The sequence below is a fragment of the Nilaparvata lugens genome, chromosome 1, assembly GCF_014356525.2.
Source record: "Nilaparvata lugens isolate BPH chromosome 1, ASM1435652v1, whole genome shotgun sequence".
NCBI lineage: Eukaryota > Metazoa > Arthropoda > Insecta > Hemiptera > Delphacidae > Nilaparvata > Nilaparvata lugens.
This window is the reverse complement of record NC_052504.1, coordinates 79,095,483-79,119,957: the sequence shown is the minus strand read 5'-3', so window position 1 is coordinate 79,119,957 and position 24,475 is coordinate 79,095,483. Positions and strand designations below refer to the sequence as shown.

At 42.6% G+C, this 24,475-nt stretch overlaps 1 protein-coding gene across 3 annotated transcripts; it reads right to left on the bottom strand.

Annotated features, from left to right (window-relative positions):
• Nucleotides 1-1,891: 1,891 nt before the first annotated feature.
• LOC111061691 (golgin subfamily A member 7B) lies at nucleotides 1,892-19,798 on the bottom strand. Of its 3 annotated transcripts, XM_039444349.1 has the most exons (4): nucleotides 19,628-19,798; nucleotides 18,990-19,142; nucleotides 18,218-18,319; nucleotides 1,892-4,493 (listed from the first exon to the last, which is right to left on the bottom strand). In XM_039444349.1, exons 1-4 carry the CDS (start codon nucleotides 19,709-19,711, stop codon nucleotides 4,449-4,451), a joined length of 384 nt encoding a protein of 127 aa, XP_039300283.1. In that variant the 5' UTR covers nucleotides 19,712-19,798; the 3' UTR covers nucleotides 1,892-4,448. The 3 variants fall into 3 exon arrangements, 2 of the variants coding, with proteins under 2 accessions (XP_039300283.1, XP_039300276.1); XM_039444342.1 differs by lacking the exon at nucleotides 1,892-4,493 and having other exon boundaries at nucleotides 18,131-18,319; nucleotides 19,628-19,797; XR_005573751.1 differs by lacking the exons at nucleotides 18,218-18,319; nucleotides 18,990-19,142; nucleotides 19,628-19,798 and adding an exon at nucleotides 5,704-5,840.
• Between the last annotated feature and the right edge of the window lie 4,677 nt (nucleotides 19,799-24,475).

The following is a 24,475-nucleotide window of genomic DNA, read 5'->3' as shown; positions in this document are numbered from 1 at the left end:
TTTAATAACAGCTGTTCAAAAACAGCTGATTTATTATATTTTAAATAAGAAAATATTTAAAAGAAATTATCAGCTGAAAATTATTTTAAGAAATATTTTAGCTCACTGTTGAACAAAAAAAAACTGTAAGTTAGGCATATTGTAACCGCGCTGTGTTTTTTGCTTAATCTATTAACCAGTTATTTGTAACCATTCCACTTTGCTTTTGTGTTAAGTGTTAACTTTTCAAAAAATGACAGGTAATCTTAGACATTATTCATACTCCGAATTAGCTGACATGCATTTAATGTATGGAATGGGACACTACTGTAATAGTACTGAAGCAAGACGTTTGTATCAAGAGAACTTTCCTAACCTATAGTATGTCTAAGTTCAAGGTTTTTTGTCACTATTCATCAACGTCTGTCTGAAACAGATTCTTTGATATCCAAAGAGCACATTTATGCAGGCAGTCCCCGATCTACTATGACTGTTGAGTTAGAAGAACAAGTTCTTAATGAAATTTATGAACATCCAGAGAAGAGCACAAGAGAATTATTGTCAGTGCAGTTTAATGTCAATCAATCTATTATTTGGAGGATACTAAAATAGCAATAAAATGCTATTTGCAGTGTCCATAAACAGTGTAATGAATTGTAAAATGAAATTTCACAATAACATCCATACCACCTCCAGAAAGTTCATACTCTATTGCCATTAGACTGTATTCCCCGTGCTGGTATTTGCCGATGGTTTTTAGTAAAACTTGTTAACTCAAACTTTTTAACAACCGTTTTATTTACCGACGAGGCACACTTTACAAGAACAGCTATCTTTAACGTCCACAACCTACATATTTGGGCAGCTGAGAATCCTCATGCCATCAATCCTAATCTTCCACAACATAAGTTTTCAGTAAACATTTGGGCAGAAATCATAAGAGATCATCTACTTCTGTTCGAGCTTCCTCCCAGGCTTAATGGCATAATCTACTAGTCTTTTGGTATAAGTTTAATGTCATTTAGATATGCTACTTTCATATAAAAAAACTTTTCATAAAAACCGAATATTTTAATTACAATCAGCTACAACTTATGAGTTATTAGTTCTCTCCTCATAAAACAGCAAATGTTTGTGGTGTAATGTACTACATAAGAATACATTTTATTCAACTTTTATTTGAATTTAGTTTACACAGCTTACATAATTCTTTTCAGAATTGAATTCTCTACAATTTTTATTGCGAAAAATTATTTGTTTACTGGTCATTAAAGAAAGTTATTGGGCATCAAACGTAGAAGTCTGTGTTTTTCTACTTAGATTTTTTGCATATTTCAACTTTTTTCTCAAAAACTACTCACACTACAGCTTCCAGACTAGTTTTATTCAATTTTTCAGATATTTTTCCATATGAATTCAGCATAAGTTTTTCAAAAACTAGTCCCCAAACAATTCAGCATCGGTGTATTTCACCAGAGGAACTGAATTCTGGGCGAAATCTTTCACCCTGTATAGCTTGCTAATGAAGCGTTTATGGATATATGTTTATGAGAACTTTTTTTCTTATTTTTACCTCTACTATCACGTATTAAAATATTTTACCATAATTATGAATCACCCTGTATATTCAATAATTACTTTAAAATATATTAGTATAATATCTAACCTTTATCTGGATGATTTTTGGTGGAAAAGGAAAAAGATGTTCAACATAAATGTATCTGAAATAAGATACTTCTATAATAGATCAACTAAACGATGAACCAGAAAATATCTTTAAAGAATTGCTGATAGACGTATAATTGGAGAATATTTTTTTATTATGTATTTTAAAAAAATACTGGAAATGTCCTGCAGTGATGTTTACAGTCAAGTGTAGATGAAATCGGATGAAAAAATATGACCAACAAAGCTCATAATAAAAAGGTAGAATATATATTATCACAACACAAGACTATTACTTTGATACAATATATTGATTACAATAATACAGCATTATGTGATGAAAATAACTAAATGATATAGATTGATGAAATAATTATGCATAATCACAAGAAGGAAGACAACTTAATACATTTAGAACATACATTTAATGTAATGGAATCTATACATAGAAATTCCTCTCATATAATTATTTATCCTTCTACCATATTGGTAGATGGCGGAGTTAACAATATAGGTACACAAGAATTGTTATTATATAATATAAATTATAATTGTTATATAAATAGACAAATGGAAAAGTCAAAGAAATATTAATTATTTACACTATCATGATAAAGTGAAACACGTAAACAATAAATTCACAGACATCTATTCATAATAAATTTTTATGATATTGAAATCTGGAATTAAAACATTACAACAATTACAGTACCACAGTACTTCTTGAATAACATCCAATCATAATAAGATTATTAACATCTGAATCAACAAAGAAAATCTTCCACAATTTTCACTGACAATATTAAAACTAAATTATTAAATAAACATTCAATATTTTAGAACCAATGAGTAGAAATCAATGTATTGTCAGCAAAGCTAAGCAGTGGCGGATCTAGGATTGAATCAATTCAAGGTTTGGGGGTAAGGGTATCGGGCATACATTTTCAAAGATTAGTCACAACATACTAGGTTCTTCATTTGAAAGTCCCATTCTATCTTATGTGAATTGGACATCCTTAGACCTACTTGCCTGGAGCTAAAAATAAAAAGATTAAACAATTGCAGAATGAGTCATGACTCATTCAATAATTTGTTTCAAGTTAATTCAACAATAAATTAATTGGTTTGGTTAGAAAATTTTAATTGGCTATTGTTCAATATATCAGCTGTAGAAATGTATTGTAAAAAACAGACTATTGAAAATGGCATTCTTATGAGAGTTCATCAAAGTGACGCTGAAACACCAGAAATTGTTCGGAAAATCTAGTAATGAAAAACAAATAGGGATTATTGAAATAGTTGGAACCAATCTTGAGCTATTGGATTAACACCTCTATAGTCTGTTCTGGGAGCCGAGGAACGATGTTAACAAACATGCTCCTGCGAGAGTGGATTTTAGAGCAGTAAGTCCGATTCACAGTAGCTTATCTTTGTCATAGATATTAGTAGACTGAAGTGAATAATCACAATACTTGACTTGATGAAAACATTGTGAGCTGGAGTGCAGCAATTAACAATGCATATGAGTAATCACTTTTATAATCACACAAGTGCAAGCTCGATGTTATTGTTGGCACTCCTTGATTACAAATGATAAGGCAGGTTTGTTGTTTTTGAAAGCGGGAAATAGGATCATTTCCATACCGACCACTGTGAGCAATGTACTACTCTACAACCTAGATTACACGAGGCTGGTTGGAAGACGGGTAGCTTTGTCCAAGGTACTTGCCCTCTGACTGGCATCGTGTAAACAAGGTTTACCTACTTAGAAATCAAAGTACTTGAAAATGAAAAGTTCATCATCTGAAATTAATAATTTTCCTCAATACTATGAAAATAAGAATCAAATTTATAATTGTATAACTACAAAGAGACCTTTGATGTACGGACTCTTCCTGGGAGGATCAGCCATAACTTTCTACGCTTTTCAGCTGATGATGGAAAATGTGCGCAACATCTCAATGCTTTACAAAGAATACGTGATTGGATACTTCTTTACCACCTCACTCATCAGCTTCATCGTCTGCTACAGATTTGGACCCGTCTCTGATCCCAGAAGCATCAACCTTATCAAATGGTGTTTACAGGGCGCTGCTCTGGTATCAATATTTATGTGCAGCTACTTCCAGGAAGCAGTACTTGGAGTTGAACTTCTTCTTTTGGTGACTTACAATATTCCCAAGTCGTGGTTCATCTCAATCATAACTCTCATGAAACGATTTCGACCAACACCGAAGAGAAAGCTTTTGAGTGAAGATGAATACCACGAGCAAGGGGCACGAGAAACGGCCAGAGCTTTGGATGAATTACGCGGCTATTGTTCCAGTCCAGACTGTGACCAGTGGCGAGTTATGACCCGGCTCAAGAATCCCATAAGGTTTGCGAAATTCGTGCAAGGGTCGTCGCATTTGGATGATGATGAAATTTTGGCGTACGATGTCGATTCAACAAAAAATGGCATTGCATCTCCTCAAGATTATTTCCTCAAGTAAGTAATTGCAATTCATCTTCAAAAAATTATTAAGTCATGCAAACTCAAGGACAATATAAATAATAAGATGCCGCATTGTCTTTCTCATAATATTATCATTGTCTAATGGTTAATAGTACTAAACTATCATGATCAGTTAACAATATACTATGGTTAGACGCCACATTATAAAAATATATCTATAAATACAGTGTCAGGACAGAACACACAAAGTCGGTGCAAAATTAAGTTGAGAATGGCCGTGAAGAGTAGTGGTGAATGATGAAGTTGTTGATTACATGAAGAATTCCTCTGTCGATTCAGATAAAGAAAGTCATGTCCTAGCAACCATTGGCTGGTCCAATATCGATATTTCAATCTGTTCTTCAAGTCAAGGAAGACATGAAAGAAACAATTTTTTCAGTGAAATTAGACAGAACAGTTTACAATAGATGGATAGTTGTGCTAAATAAGCATATACAGAACAAAGGAGTATAATTTAAAAAATAATATTCCGCTTAAACAGATCGATACAACTCATCTTCATCAATTCGAATTTGAAGAAGTCCTGTTTGGATGGATGCCTTGATATGATGAACGGTTTGTATGGAAATTCTGTGCGAGATGATGGAGTTTCAAATATATTTCAATTTATTGTTTCATTCCAGTTAACTTGGAAATTAGTCTATTGAAAATTTAACAATTTTGAACTGAACTTATTGATCTATTACGATATTTTCCACTGAATAATAAGTCCTGAATAGTTTCGGTAAGATACCGACTCCGATATTTTCTGAGAACTAAACACGGTAATTCACAAGTGAAGCAACTCAATTCCAGAAAAGGATTCATCAAAGTTCTTTGGTTATTTTAATGCTTCTGCTTGTATTATAAACTATGTCAGACTACCACGGAAGTGGATGGAAATGGGAGGATTCAGTATCGACAATGTCAAGAATTTAATTTGATTGTTAACTGCAATAGCTATGAGGCTACTTACACAAAGAGAGTAACCGTGCGATAACAACGCAAGGGTAACTGAATTTGCTATTTTACAACATAGAAATCTCAACTGATTTATTAATAGTGGGACGATAGAAACACCACTAACAATTATTGCTACCTGTATGTGAGCAGCCTTAAACAAAATCATAAATTAACAAAATATTGGAATTCACAAGTTGGGAAACAGTTTGCTACTGATTGAGATCATATTGAACGATTAGAGCTATACAAAAGCGAAGCTGAAAAGAGCGATTTTTTGTAGGGTTGTGAACATTTATATGGTGGCTGAATATTATGTAGAACCATGCTGCTGCGTTTGCATTCATTCGTGATGAATCAAATCAAACTATCAAATACAAACGAAAAAATGCCAACGCAGCTCAAGATTAGATTACATCATACCTGGAAAATATTTTACTAGTTTTGAGGATATTTGAGTCTGGTGCATAGTAGATTACTGAAAAAAAACTAGAGAAATGAATAGAGCTTCAAGCATTCCAGAAAAGAATGATCTACAGTACCATACCAAAAGTGATAGAACAAATAACATTTATAAAACTGTACACTCTAGACAGAAAGGATACGACTCGTAGACCCCTGTCGACAGGATTCGTTAATAGGAGACCTCTTGGCATGTACACTCGTTCATTTTGTTCTGCTACAAACTTGGCCACCTTCCTCAAGCACTGCAACAAACATAATTGATTTACTTTATATTATTTTCCATTGGTAAGCTTGAAAATAAGCGATGAAATGGAATATCAGGATAGTCCAGATAGACTATTATTTCTCATATCACAAATTCATAATTAATTAATGTATCTGTAGACCAGTTACTTTCATATTAAATTGCATATAAATTAATACAGGATGGAACATATTTTTGGGGAAGCCTCAAATTGTATTAAAAAGGAAATTAGTAGATATTGAATTTAAAAAAATGTAATGATCTTATGGTAATTAAAAATCAGCACAAACACATGAAAGCTATAAAAAGCTGGATAGCAATTCTGAGTAGATTTTTGCCCACACCTGTCTCTATCAGAGTTCCCAGTGTCGCTCTGGGCCGGCTAAACTCAGTCGGCGACTGGGGTGGGCCGCAGCAGGGGACGGGAGTCTTGGTGGGGCGTCCGCCAACCACCCTCGTTCGAGTTGGGGGTTGGAACAGGGTTTTGAGTGTTTTGGAGAATGTTTCCCTCTTTTAGGAAAGAGGGGCCGTGCTTTCGCACTGCCAAACAGGTTGGTCGCGGAAGGAAGGGAATAGGAACCTTGCGGTGCCAGTCGCGAGAAAGGGCTTCGTGTCGGGACTAAGTCTTAGTCCTTGGGCACCGGGTGTCTTCCCGGGGTCCGGGTTGGTTGCGGAGCTCTGGTAAAGGCTTTCCCTGGCCTTCCCAGAGGTCCTCTTGCGATCCCGCACTAGACTAGTGCGCTGCGGCGGCCAGTACTCTGGACTTTCCTAAGTCCTATTGGCCGGGCACTAGCTGTCCTCCTGGGGTCCGGATCGGCCGCGGAGTTGCGGGAAAGGCTTTTCCACAGCTTCCCGGATGTCCTCTTGCGATCCCGCACTGGACTAGTGCGCTGCGGCGGCCAGCACTCTGGACTTTCCTAAGTCCTACTTGCCGGGCACCAGCTGTCCTCCTGGGGTCCGGATCGGCCGCGGAGTTGCGGGAAAGGCTTTTCCACACCTTCCCGGATGTCCTCTTGCGATCCCGCACTGGACTAGTGCGCTGCGGCGGCCAGCACTCTGGACTTTCCTAAGTCCTACTGCCGGGCACCAGCTGTCCTCCTGGGGTCCGGATCGGCCGCGGAGTTGCGGAAAGGCTTTTCCACAGCTTCCCGGATGTCCTCTTGCGATCCCGCACGGACTAGTGCGCTGCGGCGGCCAGCACTCTGGACTTTCCTAAGTCCTACTTGCCGGGCACCAGCTGTCCTCCTGGGGTCCGGATCGGCCGCGGAGTTGCGGGAAAGGCTTTTCCTGGCCTTCCTAGACGTCCTCTTGCGATCCCGCACTGGACTACTGCGCTGCGGCGGCCAGCACTCTGGACTTTCCTAAGCCCTACTGGCCGGGCACTATCTGTCCTCCTGGGGTCCGGATCGTCCGCGGAGTTGCGGGAAAGGCTTTTCCTGGCCTTCCTAGACGTCCTCTTGCGATCCCGCACTGGACTACTGCGCTGCGGCGGCCAGCACTCTGGACTTTCCTAAGCCCTACTGGCCGGGCACTAGCTGTCCTCCTGGGGTCCGGATCGTCCGCGGAGTTGCGGGAAAGGCTTTTCCTGGCCTTCCTAGACGCCCTCTTGCGATCCCGCACTGGACTACTGCGCTGCGGCGGCCAGCACTCTGGACTTTCCTAAGTCCTACTGGCCGGGCACTAGCTGTCCTCCTGGGGTCCGGATCGTCCGCGGAGTTGCGGGAAGGCTTTTCCTGGCTTCCTAGACGTCCTCTCTCGCCTCGATGCCCCACTGGTGTCCTACCAATGGGGAGTCAGTTTCGACCAAACCTGACGTGTTGTCGTTGGTCGACACTGGCAACCCGTCGTCCAAACAGGTTAAATGTCGTTTAACACTCGCCCAAACGAGTGTAGAGCAGTGGAGTTCACTGTGTGAGAGGCTAATCGACTTTAGCCTCGACACAACTCCCGTCGCTGAAGAAATCGGAGTTCACTTAGTACTGGTGTACTGTGACGTTGCTAGCTGCTCGCTGCTTCCTTCTCACCTCTCTCAACCGCTCGACTTGGCTCTCCGAACTCGACTGCCTTCTGCTGGCCTTTCTCGAGCCTCCCTCAGTGACCGAGAGGGAGGGGAGAGAGGATGCGCAGCATCGCTGAGCGGTAGGCCAGTGGCTGGCTTGAACGTTGACCCCTCAGATTCTATGAAAGATAGCCGAGCGTCAAATAAATGAGCCCTAAATTCAATTCCTTTCTCTAGTTACGATATACATCGTGACACACTGTTCCTACTAAGGGAAGGGGGGGAAAGAGAGGGGTGGAGAGGGGGGGTGAGGATGGAAGGGTAAACGGCAGACAGAATGTCCCAAATGCCTGAGTACATTCTGCCGCCTCTCCGCCGGTCAACATAGACCGAACATAAACTGGGCGCCAGGTTGGTTCCTCGCCAACCGGTGGTGATGCGTCGGCACCATCCGAAGAAATGAGCAAGCTACCCGGCCAGATCCTAGGCCTAGCTTCAGAAAAGATCTTGAAGACCTGCGCCGTGCTTTCGCACTGCGTTGAGACGCCGTGCTTTCGCACTGCAAGGAGCGCCGTGCTTTCGCACTGCAAAGGACCGCCGTGCTTCCGCACTGCAATGGGGGACGCCGTGTTTGCACACTGCAAGAGGCCGCCGTGCTTCCGCACTGCGATGGGGGACGCCGTGCTTTCGCACTGCAAGAAGCGCCGTGCTTTCGCACTGCAAAGGACCGCCGTGCTTCCGCACTGCAATGGGGATGCCGTGTTTGCACACTGCAAGAGGCTGCCGTGCTTCCGCACTGCGATGGGGACGCCGTGCTTTCGCACTGCAAGAAGCGCCGTGCTTTCGCACTGCAAAGGACCGCCGTGCTTCCGCACTGCAATGGGGGACGCCGTGTTTGCACACTGCAAGAGGCCGCCGTGCTTCCGCACTGCGATGGGGACGCCGTGCTTTCGCACTGCAAGAAGCGCCGTGCTTTCGCACTGCAAAAATAAGGACGCGGTGCTTTCGCACTGCAAAAGGAATGCCGTGCTTTCGCACTGCCCGGGGCGCCGTGCTTCCGCACTGCCAGGAACGCCATGCTTTCGCATCGCGAAAAGCACGCCGTGCTCCCGCACTGCACAGTTGCCGTGTTTCCACACTGCCGAGGACGCCGTGCTTCCGCACTGCAGATGAGAGCGCCGTGCTCTCGCACTGCCAGGAGGGGCGGGTAACACAAAAAACGAGGTGAACAACACCTCAGACAGGTTCTGAGAACCTAAGTAGCATTGCAAGGGAAACGCCGTGCTTCGCACTGCAAGGAGTCGCCGTGCTCTCGCACTGCAAAAATAAGGACGCGGTGCTTTCGCACTGCCGAGTCGCCGTGCTTCCGCACTGCCCAGGACGCCGTGCTTCCGCACTGCAGGTGAGAGCGCCGTGCTTTCGCACTGCCGGGGAGCGCCGTGTCACACTTGCAGGACACTGCCGGGAAGTGTCGTGCTTCGCACTGTACATAAATGGACGCCGTGCTTTCGCACTGCCGAGTCGCCGTGTTTTCACACTGCAAAAGGACGCCGTGCTTTCGCACTGCAGGTAAGAGTCGCGGTGCTCTCGCACTGCCAGGAGGGACAACACAGGGCACACAAAACACACAAAAAACACAAAAACACAGAAACACAAAAACACAGAAACACACAAACACAGAAACAAATCGCCGGGCTTTCGCCCTGCAGGCCGTGCTTGCGCACTGCGTGCCGTGTTTTCACACTGCCGCGGTGTTCCCACACCGCGAAGGTGTGCGTCCGCGTAATGACAATCCAGACACTCACTGACCGATGTGTCATGCTTGCGCACGACGTTCGGACGAGCTCGCAATCTGGCTGCAGTGTTCTCACACTGCCTTGGTCAAGCTCGCGCACTACCTTTGCCGGGCTTTCGCCCTGCGGGCGGGCTTCCGCCCTGCATGCCGTGCTTGCGCACTGCGATGGGGGACGCCGTGCTTTCGCACTGCAAGAAGCGCCGTGCTTTCGCACTGCAAAAATAAGGACGCGGTGCTTTCGCACTGCCAAAGGAATGCCGTGCTTTCGCACTGCCCGGAGCGCCGTGCTTCCGCACTGCCAGGAACGCTATGCTTCCGCATCGCGAAAAAGGACGCCGTGCTCCCGCACTGCAGAAAGGGCGGGTAACACAAAAAAAACGAGGTGAACAACACCTCAGACAGGTTCTGTGAACCTAAATAACATTGCAAGGGAAACGCCGTGCTTCCGCACTGCAATGAGCCGGCTTTCGCCCTGCATGGCCGTGTTCTCACACTGCCTTGCTTCGCCGTGCTTGCGCACTGCATGTGCCGGGCTTTCGCCTGCATGGCCGTGTTTTCACACTGCCTTGCTCGCCGTGCTTGCGCACTGCATGTGCCGGGCTTTCGCCCTGCATGGCCGTGTTTTCACACTGCCTTGCTTCGCCGTGCTTGCGCACTGCATGTGCCGGGCTTTCGCCCTGCATGGCCGTGTTTTCACACTGCCTTGCTTCGCCGTGCTTGCGCACTGCATGTGCCGGGCTTTCGCCCTGCATGGCCGTGTTTTCACACTGCCTTGCTTCGCCGTGCTTGCGCACTGCATGTGCCGGGCTTTCGCCCTGCATGGCCGTGTTTTCACACTGCCTTGCTTCGCCGTGCTTGCGCACTGCATGTGCCGGGCTTTCGCCCTGCATGGCCGTTTTTCACACTGCCTTGCTTCGCCGTGCTTGCGCACTGCATGTGCCGGGCTTTCGCCCTGCATGGCCGTGTTTTCACACTGCCTTGCTTCGCCGTACTTGCGCACTGCATGTGCCGGGCTTTCGCCTGCATGGCCGTGTTTTCACACTGCCTTGCTTCGCCGTGCTTGCGCACTGCATGTGCCGGGCTTTCGCCCTGCATGGCCGTGTTTTCACACTGCCTTGCTTCGCCGTGCTTGCGCACTGCATGTGCCGGCTTTCGCCCTGCATGGCCGTGTTTTCACACTGCCCAGCTTCGCCGTGCTTGCGCACTGCATGTGCCGGGCTTTCGCCCTGCATGGCCGTGTTTTCACACTGCCTAACTTTCCAGCATCAGACAGCTGGATGAATTTCCAACACGACCAGGAACTCGTCGTGGTCTCAGCAATAGTCAGCTGAGATACAGCTCCAATAATTCCAGGAGCTCGTCGAGGAGGTAGACTCAAGTTCCAGCCCCCCTCTTCAAGAAGAAACGTGATACACAACAATGTACCACTTCACAGGAGGCAGAAGTTGATAGAGGTGAATTGGAGTCCAGGAAAATTACCAAGTGTCAGAGTGATGGATACTCTCAGTTAGTTCAGTTAGTAGATCAGCAACTTATTGTTCACAATAAAATATGAGAGATGATAATATGATGAGGAATACTGAATTATATGGTTGACATGAAGCCACTAGTTTGATGTTACACCACATATTTCGATTCTATATCACAATTAAATGTGGTCGAAATATATTCATTTTCGATCTGTTATGAATCTCAGCCTTCTCACTATGCCACAATAATAAAATCGAAAATATAAATTTCAACTCAATATTCCACTTCTCACTGTTCTTTCAATAATGAAATCAATCACATGATTACTTATGCAAAGTAACCATCCATTGGATATAATGACAGTGTGTTTATATAACAGATACATCTGCTAATTAATTCACAAACAGTGAACATTTATTGCTCAATCTCTCTTTCTCACTTCAAGACTTATTTCACCCCAAATAAATCTAATTTACTTTTTCAAAGTAATTATTCACACAAGCGTGTATAATGACACAACAGCTGTTAATAATCACACTAAGTGAATATTGATTTTCCGAAAAATAATCACACAATTAGCACAAATAATAATTATTGAATGAATCAATACACCGCCAATAAACTCATGATGGTAGGCTGAGTAAAAATTAGATTCACTCTCGAGACGTGATCTAATTCCAAACTAACAATAGCACGATCAACACAGACTGACTCAATAACAATAGATATCTGGAAAAACTAGAATTCTCATGAATTCAATTTTATAAATTGTTATTGAAAAGGATAAAGTAATTCTCTTCTACAGACTAGAAGCTTGGCGATAGCAGTTAGCCAGTTGAGATAGTGTTTATCTTATCTGTACAGCTCAGCACAAACAACTTTTCGATCCAACGTAGAATTTATTCCAATTGAAATAATAATTATTTCATTTCAATTTATAGTAAGTCCTCCGACTTTATTTTCAAGTGAAGTATTAGAAAATTTTAATCAGAATCTGAAGCTAATAACCTCCGATTGTAGTACATCTCGACTCACAATCAAACGCAATTTATTCATTCCACATGAATAATTAATTGCAACGTAATTCACTTTTATCCCACAGTATAATAACGTCTGTTAATTATCTGCACCGTAACACTTTACACGGATTAAAGCAATTACCACCAGCTTCATTAAATGATTTCAATTATTATAACCATTACCTCATGGTTAAAATATTATTCGGATCACACCGATCTATAATATCTTCTAATATTCTCTATCCACTCATTTCGCCATCATCTATTTATGGCAAATAGAAAACAAGCTACTGCAAGTTTTGTTTTTTTAACCTGTACCTGGTTACATCAATATCGGTAATATACCGGTCAAGAAAATTTATTCTAGTTGGAATCGACTTTGGCTGTTACTAGCTAGTCATAGACTGTAGAAAATTTTCTTGATTACCCTTGCTTGGTCACATCATAATATATTTCAAGCTGAAATTATTGAGATTGCAATCAGATCAAAAGAAACGCATTAATTTGACAATAATATTTTTTTTCCATCTATTCAGCCATGCTTGACTGATTATAATAATTAAACTGTAATGGTTGAGTTGCCATTTAGTTTAAGTAGACTCTATTTTATAGGAAAAATAAAACGGAATATGCTTTTTCCTCCTCTCTCTTTCAATATATCATTGACAATTTCTTTCAACAACAATAAATTATGTCAGTCTATTAATATTTTCATTATTTTCGGAATCATGCTAATGCTATTAATTTTCAAAATTCGGCTAATAAATTCGTGCTAATAATTCTGAATTAATTTTCTTCAATTTCTATACAATTTTGTCTTTGACAACAAAATTTAATGTCCTCATTTTAAATGGGATAATTTATGAATCAAAAATAGCTCTACAGCTGTGGTTTGATTGAACTCTTATGATATTCACCCCTTCTCGCCTCTTACCTCCTTATTGGCGGCGCGTGACACCTCTCTGGTATCCCATCCTCCGGATAGGCAGCGACCCTCTATAGACTCGCTCGGCCTCCTGCTGTCCATCCGCTCGAATTCCGTCCACCTTTTCCGCAACTGCTCCATCACCATCCTCTTCCTTATCTTCGGGCAGGTGTGGCTGGAGCTTGGTGCCCTTCTCGTGCACAGTAAACCTCTTACCGGCACTCAACATTTCCTCGACCTCATAGAGGCCAGAAAATTCCGGCGCTAACTTCGCGGCGAGCTGATTAGCACCCGAGGACAGGTGACACTCCTTCCTGTAGACTAGCTGTCCAGAGTTCACCTTTCTTGTCCTCCTTTTCCAATTATAATACCGGTTGGCATTATAATTCTTGTCTCTAATATCCGAAACTACTTTGAGTGTAGTTTCCAGCACCGGCAGTCTTCTAGACTGCACTGCTTGACGATTATCTCCAGCTCCTTGCTGAAAATTATCCTCCTTCTTCCGCCTCCGGTACCGCTTTTCCGGACAGTTGAACCTCCAGTGCCCAGCTCGTTTACAGTGCCAGCAAACGAACTTTCCACGGGCTGGAGAAATTTTCTGAGAAAGAAATTCCTCTTTTCTAGTCTTCCACACGGCTCCTACGTGTTTCTGGACTTGAGAAAATTTCTTCTTCTCCTGCTTCTTCACAGGAATAATTCCAGGTGGCTTCCTTGACCTCCCTATGTCAGGCTGGGTTTTAACAGTAGCAGCCTCGAGTTGACAGCTCCTTTTCCCACTTTTGGGTGGAAATATCGTCTCCAATGTGCTTTTTGACGAGATGAGGATCCCATTCCACTGACCGGGAATAGGGGTCTATTTTCACCCGGTGCTCACGAAGAAACTCCATACCGAGCAGAATATCTGGAGAAAGCCCATCCATTATTGTGAGTGTTGTTGATAGGGATATTCTGCCGATTTTCAGGTTGATTATAACACCACCTCGCAGACGTGCAGCCGCTCCATTAGCCATAGCAGCGCCGCGCTGCACAGGCTCTCGTTCCACTGCTTCCAAACTATAAAAGCTTTAGAGCTATATAGTTGGACTCTGCTCCGGTGTCGAGAAGAGCTCTATACTGTCTGTCTCCTATTTCCACTGTAGTGAAAAGACGGTTGTCATCCTGGAGCTCTGGCTCTAGCTGGATTTGAAGCCTCGTTCTAACCACAGCTGTTTTATCAGAAGTCTTCTTCTGCTCTCTCTCACAGGAACAATTTGGTCGTGGCTTCCCGCACTTTGAGCAGAGTGAAACCTCCGGACACTCTGATCTCCAGTGTCCCACCTCTTGCACTGCCAGCATACGGGGCCTCTGGAGGTTGTTCACTCCGACGCTGTGTAGTAGTAGTCTCCTGTCGAGGCTTGGTCTGCTTCCTCACCTCCTCCTGCTTCACAGCTCGTTGTCTCTGTTGAGCACTCTTCTCCTCGAATTAATTCGTTCATATTGTCTCGCTAAGTGTAGCAAGTCGTCGATGGTGTACACTTCAGCCTCCCTGATGTAGAGCTTGTAGCGTGGTAGAAGATTCTTGTACAATCTCTGTACCTGGCTCCTCTCTGAAAAACCACCTCTTCTCCTCATCAGCGTTAGCAGCTCCTCAACATAGTCGTCTATGAGCTCGCCTTCTCTCTGCCGCCTGTCGAGAATTTCATTCTCAAGATCCTCCACATAAGTAGGTGGATAGTAACGAGACCGAAAGTCTCTCAGGAAATCTTCCCAGTGTCTCCACTGTTCTCTCCTATTCCTCATCCATAAGGAACATTTCCCCGCTAACATTTCAGGTAGCGCTGGAAATAACTGTCTGCCAGACAAGCCATATGCTTGTTGCAGCTCCTCGAGCCGCTCCATAAAACTTGGAGCATCTCCACTCCCATCATATGAGAGCCGCCACCCTCGAACCTTGTCACACACGGCACCCGGGTCCATACAGGATGTAGCAGGCACCGCTGGTCTGGTAGGTGACCTCAACACATGCCTAGGCATGTTATTATGCCTCTCCGGCATCTCCGGCCTCACCAGCGCAGGCTCTGCCTCCTCGCTAACTGGTGCTGGCCTTCGCGCTCCTCGACGAAGCGCCTCCTCCCCATTATCCAGAACGGGGAGCATCGCAACAATCCGCTGTCGTTGCTCCAGTAGAGCCCTCCTCAGGCTCGTACTTGTGCCATCTGTCAGCACTGAGTCGAGTATTAGATCAATCAAGCCCTGATCGTGCACTCTGTACACCCAGGAGTTGTTGGAGTCTCCATCAAACTCTGGAGACGTCTCCTTGGGTATTTCTTCTCTGGAACATGCAGTGGCCTCCGCGACTGGTGGCCACAAAGCTGCAGCTCCTTCCTCTTCCTGACCTGTGCCAGCTCCGCCACCGATCCTGTTTAGACCGGCGGCCTCCACCATTGTCCTCCGGTGGTTTTCGACAAGAGCTCTCCTGAGCTCTGCCATGGTACCTGTTGTAGGTAGCCCTGCTGATGCTGCTAGATCCACTGCTTCATTCCGGTGGAGTTTGTAAATCCAGGACACTCCTGGATCGCTGTTATCCTCTCGCGCCTCCTGGTCTTCTCCGGCGCGACTACATTTCTCCTCTGCACTCATTGCTGTTTTTCTCCTCCTGCCTTGGGCCCCACGTTCGTGTGCCAATCTTCTGAGTAGATTTTTGCCCACACCTTTCTCTATCAGAGTTCCCAGTGTCGCTCTGGGCCGGCTAAACTCAGTCGGCGACTGGGGTGGGCCGCATCAGGGGACGGGAGTCTTGGTGGGGCGTCCGCCAACCACCCTCGTTCGAGTTGGGGGTTGGAACAGTGTTTTGAGTGTTTTGGAGAAATGTTCCCTCTTTTAGGAAAGAGGGGCCGTGCTTTCGCACTGCCAAACAGGGTTGGTCGCGGAAGAAGGGATAGGAACCTTGCGGTGCCAGTCGCGAGAAAGGGCTTCGTGTCGGGACTAAGTCTTAGTCCTTGGGCACCGGTGTCTTCCCGGGGTCCGGTTGGTTGCGGAGCTCTGGTAAAGGCTTTCCCTGGCTTCCCAGAGGTCCTCTTGCGATCCCGCACTAGACAGTGCGCTGCGGCGGCCAGTACTCTGGACTTTCCTAAGTCCTATTGCCGGGCACTAGCTGTCCTCCTGGGGTCCGGATCGGCCGCGGAGTTGCGGGAAAGGCTTTTCCACAGCTTCCGGATGTCCTCTTGCGATCCCGCACTGGACTAGTGCGCTGCGGCGGCCAGCACTCTGGACTTTCCTAAGTCCTACTTGCCGGACCAGCTGTCCTCCTGGGGTCCGGATCGGCCGCGGAGTTGCGGGAAAGGCTTTTCCACACCTTCCCGGATGTCCTCTTGCGATCCCGCACTGGACTAGTGCGCTGCGGCGGCCAGCACTCTGGACTTTCCTAAGTCCTACTTGCCGGGCACCAGCTGTCCTCCTGGGGTCCGGATCGGCCGCGGAGTTGCGGGAAAGGCTTTTCCACAGCTTCCCGATGTCCTCTTGCGATCCCGCACTGGACTAGTGCGCTGCGGCGGCCAGCACTCTGGACTTTCCTAAGTCCTACTTGCCGGGCACCAGCTGTCCTCCTGGGGTCCGGATCGGCCGCGGAGTTGCGGGAAAGGCTTTTCCTGGCCTTCCTAGACGTCCTCTTGCGATCCCGCACTGGACTACTGCGCTGCGGCGGCCAGCACTCTGGACTTTCCTAAGTCCTACTGGCCGGGCACTAGCTGTCCTCCTGGGGTCCGGATCGTCCCGCGAGTTGCGGGAAAGGCTTTTCCTGCCTTCCTAGACTTCCTCTCTCGCCTCGATGCCCCACTGGTGTCCTACCAATGGGGAGTCAGGTTCGACCAAACCTGACGTGTTGTCGTTGGTCGACACTGGCAACCCGTCGTCCAAACAGGTTAAATGTCGTTTAACACTCGCCCAAACGATGTAGAGCAGGGAGTTCACTGTGTGAGAGGCTAATCGACTTTAGCCTCGACACAACTCCCGGTCGCTGAAGAAATCGGAGTTCACTTAGTACTGGTTCTGTGACGTTGCTAGCTGCTCGCTGCTTCCTTCTCACCTCTCTCGACCGCTCGACTTGGCTCTCCGAACTCGACTGCCTTCTGCTGGCCTTTCTCGAGCCTCCCTCAGTGACCGAGAGGGAAGGGAGAGAGGATGCGCAGCATCGCTGAGCGGTAGGCCAGTGGCTGGCTTGAACGTTGACCCCTCAGATTCTATGAAAATTCTGTGCGAGATGATGGAGTTTCAAATATATTTCAATTTATTGTTTCATTCCAGTTAACTTGGAAATTAGTCTATTGAAAATTTAACAATTTTGAACTGAACTTATTGATCTATTACGATATTTTCCACTGAATAATAAGTCCTGAATAGTTTCGGTAAGATACCGACTCCGATATTTTCTGAGAACTAAACACGGTAATGCACAAGTGAAGCAACTCAATTCCAGAAAAGGATTCATCAAAGTTCTTTGGTTATTTTAATGCTTCTGCTTGTATTATAAACTATGTCAGACTACCACGGAAGTGGATGGAAATGGGAGGATTCAGTATCGACAATGTCAAGAATTTAATTTGATTGTTAACTGCAATAGCTATGAGGCTACTTACACAAAGAGAGTAACCGTGCGATAACAACGCAAGGGTAACTGAATTTGCTATTTTACAACATAGAAATCTCAACTGATTTATTAATAGTGGGACGATAGAAACACCACTAACAATTATTGCTACCTGTATGTGAGCAGCCTTAAACAAAATCATAAATTAACAAATATTGGAATTCACAAGTTGGGAAACAGTTTGCTACTGATTGAGATCATATTGAACGATTAGAGCTATACAAAAGCGAAGCTGAAAAGAGCGATTTTTTGTAGGGTTGTGAACATTTATATGGTGGCTGAATATTATGTAGAACCATGCTGCTGCGTTTGCATTCATTCGTGATGAATCAAATCAAACTATCAAATACAAACGAAAAAATGCCAACGCAGCTCAAGATTAGATTACATCATACCTGGAAAATACTTTACTAGTTTTGAGGATATTTGAGTCTGGTGCATAGTAGATTACTGAAAAAAAAACTAGAGAAATGAATAGAGCTTCAAGCATTCCAGAAAAGAATGATCTACAGTACCATACCAAAAGTGATAGAACAAATAACATTTATAAAACTGTACACTCTAGACAGAAAGGATACGACTCGTAGACCCCTGTCGACAGGATTCGTTAATAGGAGACCTCTTGGCATGTACACTCGTTCATTTTGTTCTGCTACAAACTTGGCCACCTTCCTCAAGCACTGCAACAAACATAATTGATTTACTTTATATTATTTTCCATTGGTAAGCTTGAAAATAAGAAGAAATGGAATATCAGGATAGTCCAGATAGACTATTATTTCTCATATCACAAATACATAATTAATTAATGTATCTGTAGACCAGTTACATTCATATTAAATTGCATATAAATTAATACAGGATGGAACATATTTTTGGGGAAGCCTCAAATTGTATTAAAAAGGAATTTAGTAGATATTGAATTTAAAAAAATGTAATGATCTTATGGTAATTAAAAATCAGCACAAACACATGAAAGCTATAAAGAGCTGGATAGCAATGAAAACTCGACTGACTCACTCCTTATCAATAGTTACGAAGCTATAAGAGCACTGGTTTAAGTGCTTCTACCCTCAGAAATTTCAGAACACAAAATACTCCTTTTGCTGAAACCTGCTTCATGATAAAATACAAGCTTATTGTTTAAAATTTCCTATTATAACAACCACCTGACTACTGGTATTATTGATTTGTATTATACAGTATAATCGTAAATTATGCAAAAGGGCTCTGACCTCTTCGATGAGCCACGTGTGACGGAGGGTTGAATATTGAGTATATCTCATGCTCATGAACTATGAACTAGACATATTTAGCAAAACGTATATAGTTAAATTATGTTTTATTTACCTTCTCATAATGAGTTTCAGAGCAAATGTACATAAGGTAAGCTGTAATGCAAGCTAAGCATCCTTCACAGTAGGTACTGCATGATCCTTTCTCAGCTTCAGCAAAATTGGCATTCAGCTGAGTGACGGTATACATGAAAGCTCCTTTATCCAGCTGAAAACAAAAAGATAAATTCAGTTGTGAAGAATGTTTAGAATCCAATTTTTGACTCTGCAGCTTTGTTAGGACTAGTTTATTTAATATATTATTATCGAGTGACCTGGCTGGCTCAGGTCTGGTGGCAGAATTTTCAGGTCGCAACTGATCAATTTCAGGGCCTCTGACATGACCTAACGACTGCTTTTTAGGCAGCCGGGACCGACGACTTAACGTGTCCATCCGAAACACGGGAGTTGCCCGAGAAAAATATCTCGCCCGGGCTGGGACTCGAACCCGGGCCTCTGGATTACAAAGCCAGCATCTAATCCACTCGACTATGGCCACTCCGTTAGGACTAGTTGGAGGTGAACATATCAAAAGTCCCCATCACTACCCTTGGTATTAGAGGGATGATGGTTTAAAATTTGCATTTTTTCATTTGTTGCTTACCCGCTTATATGTTGTATTTATCTTATAACTTAATAATATCTTATATTTACCTTTCCTTCCAGTTCTGGTGGAAATAGAGTTTGAAATCTGACAGTTGTTCCATCACTGTAATCCCTTTGAACGAATACTTTCATGCATAGTTGAGTCTGACCTTGTCGGGGATTTATTTCATCCAATGGTGTTGTGTGGTTAGGCTGGAAACAAATTGAAATCGTCAAGTATTTTTTCTTTACTAACTAATGATATCCCACTATGGAGAATCTTGTAAAATATCTAATTCAGAATAATCTTTCATTGTGAAGGACTGAGTTAAAAACTTAAATTCGGACACCTTATCCACAGATTCTAAGGTTAAAAATTCTAACTTTCTACGATGTTCAAAATCATTTAAAATTGACAAAAATGTAATAACTAATTGAATTCGTCTTGATTTCCTCTATCGATAAACATATAATTATACAGGTATGGTCTTATGAGAAGGTTCCTAGTTTAACGGGGCGGGGGCTGGTGGAAGACGAAGTAAGCAAACTGCGTATGCCTGTCTGCTACATTCCTAATTACAAAATTACAGCGTGCTACATGTAGGTTCTTGACTCAAATAGACCTAACTGGCTAAAAAGTCAGCTGGTTGATCAAAAGTGTCTGCTTTGCAGGAGGATATTAGTGGTGCAGAAGAAAGACATATTAATTTTGTGTGTTTCTGATTATCTGGCGAATTGTAAGCTACTGTTTGTGAGGGAACGTATTCTGACAGCCTTCAACCTCTGCTATAACAGCTTCTTGTGACCTGGATGCCTTGCCTACCAGAGGATACTTTTATCAGCATGACACAATGAACAGGTACAGGAAGAACAATCTTATTATTATAGATTGGGGAAGACTCAGAGCAGCTTGGCCTGCCAGGCAGTCAAGATCCTCGACAAGCTACCTGTTTCTGCTACGAGGAGTCTACCTCAGGCTATCCTGAGGACATTCCTACAAGAGAATTCCTCTTGAAGGAACTTATTGAAAGTGTAAGTAGATACTTTTCTCTATAGTGTCCTTGCCTGCTGCTTGGTTATAATTAATTGAATGTGTGATAAACCATCACGTATATCTGTGTTTCAATTAGGCTATTTGTCTGTTACTGACTGTCCATCTGTGAACTTGTCTGATAGATTTTTTTTGACATGTTCTCTTATAGACATGCCCTGGTGATCTGCCTATGTTAACTACAGAAACCATTATTATTAGCGTCTTAATGCTGTGAAAGGGGTGAGTGAGTCCAGGACCAGGGATCCATGTGTGTCCGTGACTGTATAGTGAGGTTCACGTTATAATGACAGTATTTGATCAACTTTGGTTTTGCTATCCATGTCTATCATTCGACAAAGCTGGTGGTACTATCCTTTTCTAGGTCCACAACCATGCCAATTATGTTTTTGAGTGTAGAAATAAAATTAATGCAGAGAATCGGCTTCGCTATTCTTCTATTTTTATCCACTGCCATTATAACGTGGACCTTACTATAGGTCTCAGCAATATAAAGGTTGAAAAAATATACTTTGATTATTTAATTGAAAATTGAGAATCAATGAACTGATTATTTTGAAAATTTGATACTACCATTATTGAATTGCTTTCTGTTCACATGCTGCCTGAACTAATCACATTTTCAAAAGTAAAAATTGCTCAAATAAAGAGTAGAAAGTAAATCAGTTGTTTGAAAAGTGTACTTGAAATGTGAATAATTGCAAATTAAATTAATTTTGTTGAATTGAAAGGCGAATTGAGTTATTTCATAGAGAAGATAGCATAATTATTAGTTATAGCATGAAAATTGTGCTATCTTCACTCTATGGCTGTATTTACTTAGGCCTAATACCATAGGCCCAATACCATACTTGTCAAAATTATTGGGGGGCTATAGTGTGGTCCACGTTATAATGGCAGTGGATAAAGATAGAATAATAGCGATGTCAATTCTCTGCATTAATTAATTATATTACTACACCGTCAAAAACATAATTGTCATCGTTGTGGACCTAGAAAAGGATAGTACTACCGGCTTTGTCGAATGATAGACAAGGATAGCAAAACCGAAGTTGATCAATTACTGTCATTATAACGTGGACCTCACTATATAACCGGAGAATCCAGGTGTCCTCCCTCAGAAAAAAATTGAATTTATAAGACCTAGAAATGCTTTATTCAACCATGCAGTACATAAAACATAGGTACACAAAAAATCACATTTTACTCTTTCAGACACTCTAATAAACTAAAAATAAATATGAAGAAAATATAAGGTACTTAGATTTTTATTTTCTTCATATTTATATTACAAGTAGCCCTATACAGAAAAGAGATAAACTAAGAATGTACAAAACAAAAAATAATATAAATACTAGGCTACGGTATAAAATATTTTCATTATTAGTGAAAAGACAAATTTTTGGAAGAAGTAAGCCTATGTCTATTATGAATACAGAGAGTATGAAGAATAAATTACTGCATTTAACCCAATATATTTATGTATATAAATATACATTATGATTGGTTGGCCAATGTCCCTAAATCATGGACAAATTTTGAATTTATAAGAAACACTGTATTCAACTATGCAGTATAAACAATAGATAGGCACAAACAAATCACATTTTACTCTTTCACAGACTAAAATAAACTAAAAATAAACAAACTTAATTAACTAAAATAGCATAAAGAATATCCAATATCACACAAAAAGCCAAATTTTTAGGAGATAAAAAGCCAACGTCTATTTACATACAGTATTAAGAATAATTTACTGTATTTAATTCAGTATACTCATACATATTCATTGTTTGACCAATGTCCTTCTCCTTGAAATATTGAAAAAGTATAGGCCTACCTTCTGACTTCATTGCTGCTTATTAATTCGTTTATCACCATATGCAAGTCAACTTCATCAAGGACATCACGGTGGGCGTGAAGGACTGCTAAAATGTTTAGCCGTTTCTGTCCCATTGATAACCTTAAATACGTCTTCAGTCAATGTAGTGAATTCTTATAACTATGCCTCCCCTTACCCTCATGCTTCAAAACTCCTCTCTCTTTGGCTAAACTTAGTTTTATGACATATCAAATTGTCTTTTTTTACTTTCAGGCTACTCTTGATCAATATTTAAATATACACGAAAAATAACTTTGTCAAAACAAAAGAACATGTTTGGCGCTGCCAGCAAAACCAAAGTTTGAGTGCTGACAACTAGAATTTTTTTGAGGGGGAGGGGGCACAAGCCCCTCGGGCCCAATGGAACCGGCACCACTATGCCTAATACCTTCTCCATCATCCTTTACCCACACTTGTGAGATGTGAGATCGATGATGTAATAATACAAAAAATGTCCAACCTTGGAACTGAAATCTGACAGACCAAAATCTGACATTTGAGTCAAGTTGTCATCAAGAATCTCCTGAATACTGTAGTGGGCCCTGACCTCCAAGAATTTGGTTACCATTCTCTCAAATGCACCCAATCCCAACTACTACACCCATGCAGTAAGTAAGTACCCTGAAAGCTTGTTGAAGAAGCATAGTGTTGAGCTCCTAGCATACAACTGAGACCTAACTTAAGAACTGAGTATAAATATCAGTTGAACAATTTCATATAAAATTTTAGCCTGATCACACAGAATCTTGGAACATCTCACAGCTTGAACACTAGTGAGGTATTAAGGTAATGCGTCAGTTATGGTAGTAAATAGACCCAAAGGTATCCCCTCAATCTTCTACAGATATGTGGAAACTACATACACTGGGGAAACTACTAGGTAAAACCAATACATCCATCAAGTGCTAGTCGAGCGTTTCACAAGGAAGACTTAAAGGTGTATTATTCACCATCATGACTAGTAACAGAGGCAATCACATGTGCTCCATCCTGAGATATTCCACTCACTGACTGAGATGAGCGTTTGATTTTGTTCTCATTCTGTAAATTGGGAAGGAGAACCCTGAAACTCAACTGAGGATTTCACTGTGCTTAGCTAGAGGCTAGAGGTGCTAGTGATGAGAAATCAAAGCCCTTGATTTTCAATCTGGAGCCTTTCCCTGACCATGCACCCATAGGTCAAGCCACTAACAGGGATGGTGCTCGCCTGTGTATCATACTTCCCAACCTGTTTGGTATGTGCCAACTATTACCTTGATATCTCCATTGATGGTTCATGCCTTTTGACAATGTTTTTATTTATTCACACTTGAAGATGACTATGATTAGTTGGAACAAGTTGTGCAATAATAAAATATTATAAAAGGTGTTGATGTTTATTCCAAGAAATACAGGTCATATGATGGCCAAGTTATGTTAGTGGCCAGCCTCATGACCACCAGTGAACCTTCACATCCTTGATAAGGTTTTCACTTTTCAATTATGTATCAGCTTTTAATATGTGATCTCTCATGTGTCAATCCAGTGAAAATTGAGGTAATGTTTCTCAGTGAAAGGCATAGAGTTTCTCTTATAAATATGGCCAGGTCTTTCTTCATAAAAATATGTATCATAAGCATATATTCTATTAAAGTTTCAAGTCCGCATATCTTGCACAAACAGGATACCTCAATGATAAATGGATAATGATTTGACAGAATACATATTCAGTCAACCTTATCAAAAAGGATGCAGATGTTGTAGGGTTCTAAAGTGAGCCTTTGGCACTAACTTTTCCAGTTGACAGAATGCTCAGCAATAACATTGTTGGAAGTTAGGCTTTCAAAGATACTATATTAAGTCAAACTCTACTACGTAGAATCAAGTTTTCTATAGTAATGGTGTGTCCACAAATTGCGTTCAGAAAGACTCTTGCAGGTAAACTACTGTGAACGATTCTAGTCTACTACTGGTACTGGTCAACAGTCTACGTTCACATAACCTA

Excerpts from the sequence above, each read along its gene's own strand:
- LOC111061691 (XM_039444342.1), bottom strand. The coding sequence starts at position 19,711 with ATGAAAGTATTCGTTCAAAGGGATTACAGTGATGGAACAACTGTCAGA. Across the intron at positions 19,143-19,627 it reads CACCAGAACTGGAAGGAAAG|CTGGATAAAGGAGCTTTCAT; the intron begins GTAAATATAAGA and ends TTTTGTTTTCAG. Across the intron at positions 18,320-18,989 it reads CTGAAACTCATTATGAGAAG|TGCTTGAGGAAGGTGGCCAA; the intron begins GTAAATAAAACA and ends TGTTTGTTGCAG.